At 47.1% G+C, this 10,248-nt stretch overlaps 1 protein-coding gene across 1 annotated transcript in view; it reads left to right on the top strand.

The window, feature by feature from the left end:
• Window positions 1-237: 237 nt before the first annotated feature.
• NXN (nucleoredoxin) overlaps window positions 238-10,248 on the top strand; it is a 160,870-nt gene continuing 150,859 nt past the window's right edge. Inside the window, exon 1 of the mRNA XM_047081287.1 lies at window positions 238-664. Coding sequence (XP_046937243.1) covers window positions 293-664 — 372 coding nt within the window. The 5' untranslated portion in view covers window positions 238-292. The remainder of the gene's footprint in view (window positions 665-10,248) is intronic.

Below are 10,248 nucleotides of genomic sequence, written 5' to 3'. Positions count from 1 at the left end.
GGCTCTTTCCCGAGCAATTCGGCCACGCGGTGGAAGCCTGCGCGGGATCGCCAGCTGCAGCAGATTAGGGCCCAGAGCGCGGCCCGGGACAGCCACGGAGGGGGCGGGCCGGGGGCGGGTCGGAGGGGCGGGCAAGGGGCGGGCCCTGGTGGGCGGGGCTCTCTTCTGCCCCTCGCCCGCCGCCCGCCTCAGCCGCCGCAGCCGCCGCCGCTGCCTCCGCCCGCCGCGAGGACCGAGGGAGCGGGGTTGCAGCCGCCTGCCCGCCCGCGTGCCCGGGCTGCGGTGGGCCAGGATGTCGGGCTTCCTGGAGGAGCTGCTCGGCGAGAAGCTGGTGACGGGCGGCGGCGAGGAGGTGGACGTGCACTCGCTGGGCTCCCGCGGCATCTCGCTGCTCGGGCTCTACTTCGGCTGCAGCCTGAGCGCCCCCTGCGCGCAGCTCAGCGGCAGTCTGGCCGCCTTCTACGGCCGCCTGAGGGGGGACGCCGCGGCCGGGCCGGGGGCCGGGGCCGGGCCGGGGCCGGGGGCCGGGGCGGCCGCGGAGCCCGAGCCGCTGCGCCGCCTGGAGATCGTCTTCGTGTCCTCGGACCAGGACCAGCGGCAGTGGCAGGACTTCGTGCGGGACATGCCGTGGCTGGCGCTGCCCTACAAGGAGAAGCACAGGAAGGTGAGCTGCGCGGGCCTCGTTGGCGCCCCTGGCCTCGGTGCGCAGCCCGCGCGTTCGGGGAAGCGGGGTGTTCGCCGGCCCCACCCGCAACACGCGGGCCCCTCGGCCCCCCTCCTGTATCTTTGCACACGCTTCCCCTCGTGTCCCTTAGTGTCGCCTTCCTCTGTCTATGCCCGCCTCCGTCCGAGGATCCCGCCGGGTTGGGGCTCCCGCGGCAACTCCTCGGTGCGGGTGCCAGGCCGCGCCCGTGGGGGAAGTTTGACACCCCCAGGCCCCCGATCCCGGCTTCTGTCCCGAGGAGCCAAGAGCCAGATCCCCACGCGTCGGGAGCCTTGCTTAGTGGGCGGCTGCGCCGGGGGTCCCGACCCCGTGACCCCCAACCTCCGCCGTGGGCGCGGGGAGGGGCTGTTTCCTTCCCTCAGCCTCCAGACTCCCGGCGGATACCTGTAGTGTGGGGGGTTGGCGCTCTCCCCCTACCCATAATGCCCAAACCAGGAAGTTTCCTCTCTCTGAGAGGAATCTTCTTTTCAGGGGACCCCTTCCCCCGTGACCCGGGACTCCGAGGCCAGGCCGCCCCGTGCCCCGGAGAGGCAGCCGCTGACCGTGGCTTTGGGTGAGAAGGGCGCTCACTCCTTTCCCCTTCTACCTCCTCCCTCCTCCCTCCGCCCCCGCGGTCTCGACTAGTGGCCACCGGGGAGCTTTTCATTGTCTGCCTGTCCAGCAGTCCTCCCCAGATGCTTCTCAGGCGCAGGAACAGACCCGTCTTTGCAGGTCTTAGTTGCTTGGTCGGTGGGCCACTGTCGTCTTGGCACACTTCGAAATTAAATGCTGAACTGATCCCTTAGGTTAACTGGAAAAACGAGGCTTTGGGGAAATTTATACTTCGCTGTCAACTACTCATTCCCAGCATTTTGCTGCTGAAATTAGTTTGGGTTTTTGAGTGCATCTGTTGGATGAAGCTGTCTGTTTTAATAAAAGGGATTCAGGAAATCTTGTCATAAATCGAAGCAGGAAAAGTTTTGGAGCGTTCTTGCTTAATTTGTATGCGTGATGCAACGTGTGAATCCTGCACCTTCCCTTTCTGAGGAGAATCTTAGTTTATGGAGTGGACAGGAGAAGAACGGCTGTTCTGGGGGTGTGGAGGTGCTCCTGGGGAGGATGGTAACGGCATGCCATGTGTTTCTTTTATGTCTACAGACTCTTGTTGAGAAGCATGATTTAGATTTAGTAAGACCAAAAGGCTTTATATTGTGACCCCAAATGTCTCGAGTAAATCATCTGCAAATAGTGTAAGGTGCGGATTTAGGATTTAAAGCATGAAATACAGTTTAACAAATACAGTTTGTAAACTTCACATTGGAAAAACATGAGCTCACTAACCACACAGAGGCAAAACTTGGCATTTTAACCACTTTTTAGGTGATCTTGCTCATAGTTGGGTTATATACTTGATAGTGCATGAATATGAATGGCCAATCCTTTTTTGCTTTAAAAATATGGGAATTCTTTGTTTTCCTTGGTGGTTGTTTTTATGATCCTTTTGGGGAGAAATAATATTCAGAAAGTGATTTACCAAAAAATATTTTTATTGTTATGGCAAGTTTCTATTGTATATACCAGTATGTGTAAAATAACGTCCTTATTGGGCAATACACGTGATTTCTAGTTCATGCGAACATGATGGGAAACTGTTATAGACCTGAGGCCTGTTGTTTTTTTTCACAGTGGAGGAAGTAAATTTGCTGGATGGTAAAAACATGGAGCAGATTGCGATGTTTTCCAAATACTTAAAGCTTTTTCTTGAAAAAGGAGACTATTTCATATGCTATATGCCATGCCTGGTTCTGTCTGCCGGGGCTAGTCCCCTGCACACACACAAAAAGTGGCCCTAGTCTGGACCTGCCGATTCCACCAGGATGAGAGTCTGGATGACACAGGGCAGACCCTCATTTGAAAATACAGTTCAGAATGCTGAACATGCCCAAACCATGGTGCATAGCATCTTAAACATTTATTTGTCGCTCAGAGTTTTTCTGTCTCGCATCCTCTGGTTCACTTTGTTGTGTAAAACAAATCCAGTTTTTGAAGAGGTAGTTTCTACTCCTGGATGTTCATGATTAGGCAACTCAAGGTCTGTCTGATCCCGGAAACCATCCGGAGTGATATGCCAGGTAAAAAGACTCCAGCTGTGTTTTTTATGGAAAACATATTTTCAGAAATGACAACAGCTATGTACTCCCTCTGAAAGGAATTATTTTCTCCCTTGAAACCAAAGAAAGTAAACAATTCCCTTTTTTGTAAGGTTGAGTTTTTGTCTCTCTGTTTGAAACTGAGATGCTTAGAAGTCTGTGAGCTTGTAATGGCAGTTTCGTGATAAAAACAGGGAAAAGCCCAGGGCATCCCCAGTTCAGGGTGCTGAGCGGTGAACGCTTACCTTTTTGCTGATGGCCCCTGTCCATGTTGTTTCGCCAACTATAATAGTTTCAAAGAATAGAATTTTGTTTTACACTGAAGGGCAAACCAGAGTTCCAGATTACTAAGTTTTTTAAAGTTCTCGTTAACATTTGTTCCTTCAAACCATTCATATACTTCTTCCCACTGGGATAACAAAGGATATGGTTCTAATTAGTTATTGGCTGGCATTTCTCTAAAGAAAATTGAAAGATTATGGTGGGGAAAGAAAATGCCGTGTGGTATTTTTTTCTTCTTTTATTAATTTCCCCTTTATGTAGTAAGAAAGTCTGGGGATGACCATATATGTTAGGCTTGCATTTTGCCTGGCTCTGCTCACCTTGACTGAAGCTGTGAGAAAACAGCAAATAAAAGGACTCCAGCATCTTTAAACAACAACAAAAAAAATGCTTTATGGAAGGTTGTCCTGTTTCTGCTTGCTTTTGTGGTAGGTGCAAAAATAACTGAAGCTTCATTTTTTTGGCTTCCAAGCACACACGTATAAATAGCTGTATAGAAATTGTAATTAAATGATAATAGAACTTTGACTGCCTTTATAAGAGCAGTTTTGTCAGGAAACCTATAATCTTGAAGTCAAGGCCGTTGGACTTGTTTTAATAAGTAGGTTTGCTTTTCCTTTTGTTGGGAGACATTTTTCAGATTTCCAGAGAGAGAGAATGAAATGAATAGTTGGAAAGTGGTGATGATTTGGACTTTGGGAATTTGATGTGTTCCTTCGGGTGGGGATAACTTACTTTGCTGGCCGAACAGGAGAGTGGATCCCCAGGATCTTCTGCTTCAGCATCAGAGAGGGCAGCACGGAGTTTGGTTTTAAAGCCACTGGACTTCATTTTGCCTGGGCTGGATACCTGATGGAATACATTTGGTCAGTGTGGGTGCACTGACATCAAATGGTGCAGGACCACTGGTCTTAGACAGGTTTGCCTGGGTCTGGCTTGGCCTTAGACCTTCCTGCCAGACAGAAAGGAAAAGAGAAAGTTGGGGCCGGTGAGTGGCAGTCAGGAGGCTCTGGTCCAGTCTACCTGCTCCGGTCTGCCTGCTCCAGTCAGGGGAAGGGGGATCTTCCTGTTTCCCTGTCTGGGTTGTTTGCTCTGGGTGGTTCTTTTGGTTCAGACTAAATCAGAGGTGTGGCCTAGAATTCACTGGAATCCCTTTGGCTCTTTGGAATGGGGTAAGGTTTGGTACCAACCCAGGCAATCTTTTTTATCTTTGAGAGAGAGACAAAGAGACAGAGTGTGAGCCAGGGAGGGGCAGAGAGAGAGGGGGGCACAGAATCTGAAGCAGGCTCCAGGCTCTGAGCTGTCAGCACAGAGCCCGACACGGGGCCTGAACTCACAAGCTGTGAGATCATGATCTGCGCCGAATTGGATGCCTAACTGACTGAGCCACCCAGGCGCTTCCCCCCGCCCTCCAACCCAAGCAGTTTTATAGCTCCATCTCTCCCAGCTCATCTTCCCTCAAATCCCGATACCCTGACCACTAAGAGAATAACTTCTAGGACACTGACCACTTTCATGGTGCTAAAAGCGGAAAAAGCACAGCTTTGAAGATGGGGTTTTCTGCCTTCTGCAAAAGGAGCCTGGATCAGCCAGGACAGGCTCCCTCTGTTCACTTTGTTTCCAGGACTTGGATCTGTCTAATAAAAGACAACAGTCCAATTAAAGTAATAAAAGCAATTTTCCTTGAGAGGCTTTTTCCTTGCTCCATTATTTGTAATGTGCTTTTTAATCTTTCATTTTTCTCTTCATAATGAAGACGTCTAGTATATAGTAGGTAAAAATAAGGACTGATGTCCACCTGCCTGAGTTCAGATCCTGGCTCTGTCATTTGATAGCTGTGTGGCCTTGTGAAAGTTACCCTACGTGTCTGTGCCACAGGTTCCTTATCTGTAAAATGAGATGATAATAGCATCTGCCCGGCAGATAGTATGTGCTCACTAAGTGCTAGCTATCGTTAAAAAATTCTCATGAAATCTAGTAATTCTTTCATCTCCTGAGACTTTGGAGTATATCACATTACAGAATTGCGGTTACAAGGTATATTTTTTAACTTTTCAAACAAATGACTTCTAAGTGTACAGGGGGGTATGGTGAAGGAGTTGAAAGAATTGCCCTAGAAGAGATTATAATTGGGGAGAAAGACCTGGAAGAATGAAGCAATGAAAGCAAATGAATATTTAGAAAATACTATTCTTGGGGTTCCTGCGTGGCTTATTAAGTGTCCAACTCTTGATTTCGGCTCAGGTCATGATCTCACAGTTCATGGGGTTGAACCCTGTGTCCGTCTCTGTGCTGATAGTGTGGATCCTGCTTGGGATTTTCTCTCTCTCTCTCTCTCTCTCTCTCTGCTCCTCCCCTGCTCTCTCTTTCAAAATAAATAAATAAACTGAAAAACAAAACAAAACTGTTCCTTAAAGAACTGGTAGTCCTGAGATTTACTGAGCTCCATACTCACATTTGCCAGTGAAACTTGAGACATCAAATCAATGAGGCCCAGACGGGATAAAGGGTAACAACTTTAAGATGATGAGGCACCCTTCTTGAGAGAGATTAATTACGCACTTGGTGCTGGTTCTGCGGTTTGCCAGAGCTATTAGGCGCGTCTGTCGCTGATCCTGCCCTCTTAAATGCGGGCAGCGTGAAGGTTGTAGGGCTGCTGCTCTTTCAGCTTGGGAAAGGGATGGTGCCTGCTCTCTGGAGCAGTGGAGACTCTAACACACCCTCTAACACAGCCACCTCCCTTCCTAGCTCTGGAATGCTGTAGGATAGGTTTGCCCAGACTTGTAGCCACTGCGCCTTACGATTCAGGCCTCCAGTTAGGGACTCAGGCCTGACTGGCTAGCTGTTCACAGCTCTTGCTGATTGATAGAGGTTGGGATGTGCACCAGAGCACAGAGGAAAGCTGTGGGTTTTGAGGTTAGGGTCATTGATTTCATTTACCCTCTTTTCTCCCCCTCCCCCACCCTCTTTTTATCACTCTTCCTTTTGGTTTTGAGGCCTTGTTTTAGTATCTGCACAAATTTGAAAAAGGAGGCTTTGTGTGATACACAGCTGGGGTGGGGACTGAGTAAGTCGCTCTGTGTATGGGAGGTGGAGGGGGTCTTTTTTTATTTTTATTTTTGATAAGGCTTGGGGCTCTAGGACTCTAGCTAGCCCCAATCTGAATAGACCAGGCTCCTCGAGGGATGATTTCCTTTCAAGCGGGAGAGCATAGGCTTGGCATAGGATGTTTTCTTCTCTTTGCGTTCTCAATTCCCAGCGGTGCTCAGTGTTAACCACCAGAGTGCTTACTTTTCTGTATTTTATTAATTTACCACGCTACTTATTCAAAGGCACTCGAAGAAAATGGCTATGAATTTGGAATCTTTTTGCTGATCCTGGCTCTCATGAGGTTCTTGCGTACTTTTGCTTTCTATCTGGCTGTTATTTAAAATTTTTTTTTTTTCCAACGTTTATTTATTTTTTTTGGGACAGAGAGAGACAGAGCATGAACGGGGGAGGGGCAGAGAGAGAGGGAGACACAGAATCGGAAACAGGCTCCAGGCTCTGAGCCATCAGCCCAGAGCCCGACGCGGGGCTCGAACTCTCGGACCGCGAGATCGTGACCTGGCTGAAGTTGGACGCCTAACCGACTGCGCCACCCAGGCGCCCCACTGGCTGTTATTTTAAAAAGAAGTAAGAGTTGGGGCGCCTGGGTGGTTTGGTCGGTTAAGCGTTCGACTTTAGCTCAAATCATGATCTTGTGGTTCGAGGGTTCGAGCCCCACGTTGGGCTCTGTGTTGACAGTTCAGAGCCTGGAGCCTGCTTTAGATTCTGTGTCTGCCTCTCTCTCTGCCCCTGCCCGGCTCACACTCTGACTCTCTCTCTCTCTCTCTCTCTCTCTCAAAAATAAATAAACATTCCAAAAAAAAAAAAAATTAAAGCTGATGGTGTGGAGCCTGCTTAGGATTCTCTCCCTTTCTCTCTGCCTCTACCCCCACTTGCTCTCTCTCTCAAATTAAAAAAAAAAAGGGGGGGTGGGGTGCCAGGTGGCTCAGCTGGTTAAGCGTTGAGCTCCTGACTTCGGCTCAGGTCATGATCTCACAATTCGAGTTCAAGCCCCACATTGGGCTCTGTGCTGACAGCATGGAGTTTGCTTGGGATTCTCTCTCTCTGCCTCTCTCTCTTCCCCTCCCTTGCTCATGTGCTCTGTTTCTCTCTCTCTCTCTTGAAATAAACTTAAAAAAATTTTTTTTAAAAACTCATAAAATAAAAAAAATTTAAAAAGTCTCAAGAGTCATCCTTGCTTCTCTGGCACCTCTCACATCCACAGAGTCTTGCTGATGCGATTTCCTTAACACATCTCAACTCTGAACAATTCTTGCCATCCCCATCATCACGGCTTGAGTTGAGGTTTCATCTGGACGACTGTGTACCACCAGCAGCTTCTCCTGGGGCTCCTTGCTTCCAATCTTGATGCCTGGAATGGTTCTCAGACCATCTTCTCAAACTGCCTATAATCAATGATCAGTTTTATTTTATTTTGTTAATTTCTAATCCCTCACACACCAATCCAAGTGGCCTTACTAAGCATGACTCCTGTTGAGGTTGAATCACATGCAACTCCCCGCTAAGTTGACCTCACACAGGCTGGTCTCTGTCCTTTTCAACAAGAGGAGCCTGTTGATCACAGGCTTGGTTGTTGCTGCAATGTTGAACTGCTGAGTACTCATTCTCAATTTCTGTACTTACCTTGTTTGGGGCCAGTAGCAACTTATGGGAAAGCACTGGGTTGCAAACCTACCTTGAGCCTTGAGCAGCGCTGCTCTAGACTGTTTCTGGAATGGTCAAGTCCAAAATCACAACTTTGATCATATCATTCTCCTACCTAAGAATTCTGTAGTTGTTCTTCATAGCTTTTGGGGTCAAGTCCAAATTCTAGAGCATGGTCCCTGACTATTCTCCTGTCTCCTGTCTCACCTGCACAGGGTTCTTTTCCCTCCCAGCTGGCTGAGTTTGGAACTTCTAAACTTCAGTCCTGGTTCCCGTTTCCCTAAGAAGCTTTCTTGTCTCTTTGTCCTCTAGGTGGGATGATTCTGTGGGCTTCCATAGATCTTCTGCGCAAATGCCCTAGCACTTAGGCTGTGTTTGTTTCATTATTAGACTGTAAGCTCTTTGAGGACAGAAACCAACCAAAGAGGGGGGGAGATGATCAGTTCCTTAGGTGCTGAGACTATGTGATCACAGAAAAGCAGGCATGGGACTTTTAGATTGGGAACTTGAACACATGGTAGCTTCCACATTGTGTAAGTTGAAATGTGTGCTTTCACTATTGTGTAGCTTGATTTTAATATTTAATATTAGAGTTAGGCCTTAATTGAATTGTCTAATTGTATATATCCACAGTATGTGGGTGTTTTTGTTTTTGTTTCTTAACGAGTGCTGTAAAAGGCACTTAAACAAGCAAATGGATGTGTAACTCCATTGCCCTGTAATTCTGTGCTCAAAAACAGGAAAAGACTTTGAAATGTCAAAAATCTTAGGCCATTAAAATAGTCTCCTATCTGTAGACCTATCATTCCATGCTTTTATGTTTCATAGTTTGTGTTTCTCCGGAATCTTTCTTCCAAGGAACTCAAAATGCATGCCTATTACATCTTCGAGCAACTAGCAATCAGTAGATACTAAACGTTTTAACTTTTCAAAGTATATTCGAGTTGGAGAATTGAAGCAAGAGAACCAATTATTAGATTAGGGTCACAGTGTTGGATGAAAGAGCTCAGCTGAAGTCCCTTAAATTCAACTCGGTCCTTTCTGTTTGTGAAATCGTATCTTACAAAATGTTCACATCAAACATTCTCTGTGGAAGAGGAGGGAGCTGAAAGTTCTCTTTTCAACAAATGGTTTTTGGTGTGGATTCACCCTAGATATGCATAGAAGACCCTGAAATAAGGTAGAAGTAGTTTAACTGCTGAAAGCATTTGCTGTTGCCTGGAAGACAGGAGAGCCAGAACTTCTTTGCTGCTGCTGCCTTTCTGAGGTGGTGGTGGTGGTGGTGGTGGTTTCTAAGGGCCTTTTAATGATTTGGCTTTTTTTAGATCAGCCAGTGAAGTGGCCCCAACTCCCCTTCATCCTATGCAAAGCCTGCGGGCTGCTTTAGTGCTTTTTGTTCTGAGACAAAATTGAACTTCAGGTGTCCTGCCGAGATCCTAGGACTAAATCAGTCCTCCCTTTTATGAGGTTTTCAGAAACTGCTGTTCTAACTTCCAGTGAAATCTCAAACATGTGCTTTCTGCTTTATGACAAGTAAGAAGTATAGTAATTGAAAGTTGCTTGAGTGCTGTTATTCTCGAGCGAAACCCTGTAATGGAAACTTTTGTTCTGTGGCATCCATGATTAAAAGCAAACATAAATTTTCTGCTGCTTGCTGGTCGTAACTCTTGGACCAGATATACAGTGTATTTTTGTATGAACTACACTTAAAATCCCTTTCAAGAAACCATTTAAGCTTACAGTTCAGCATTCCTTTCAGTTACATCTTATCACTCCCCCACTCCCCATTGTCTTATTTCAAGGTAGACACCAATTACAGGTAAATTCAAGTAATATTTCTACGGTGAAGAATGCTTTCATCTCAGATCATTGTTGAATACTCGTAAAGAGGGTGTGGTGAGTTTTGCTGTTCTAGGGATAGGGTTTCCCTCTTTGTTTTCCTAGGGGAATTTTATCCAGATGAATCGGTTTTATAGAGTTTTACTTGTCTTTTTTCGTCAGTATGCTAGGGACAAAAATCTGAATGGAATCAGAAGATGTTGCCTTTTCCCCCTTTAAACGTGATCAGGTCAAGACAGTTTTCTTTGGGTCAAGACAGTTTTCTTTTGATCGTCGTGCCTCACAGCACAGCTGCCTCATCTGTTAGTCATTTTTCAGGGTTTGATGTGAAATATACAGATTGGGCAGAACAACCAGCTATAGGGAAAAATCACAGTGTTACCTCTGACCTCTCTCTGGATGGCAGTGAATGTAGGTGTGAGGATAGCATTTTCTCAGCTCTGGGTACGTGCTTGAGTGACTGCAGCTTAAAAAAGCATTTATATCCACGGACCTTCACAAATTCTCCGCTATTAGAAGTGA

Source organism: Lynx rufus, unplaced genomic scaffold (genome assembly GCF_022079265.1).
Source record: "Lynx rufus isolate CCGP_SWC_20201006 ecotype Redwood Valley unplaced genomic scaffold, mLynRuf1.p SCAF_18, whole genome shotgun sequence".
Taxonomy (NCBI): domain Eukaryota; kingdom Metazoa; phylum Chordata; class Mammalia; order Carnivora; family Felidae; genus Lynx; species Lynx rufus.
This window is presented reverse-complemented; position numbering and strand designations above follow the sequence as displayed.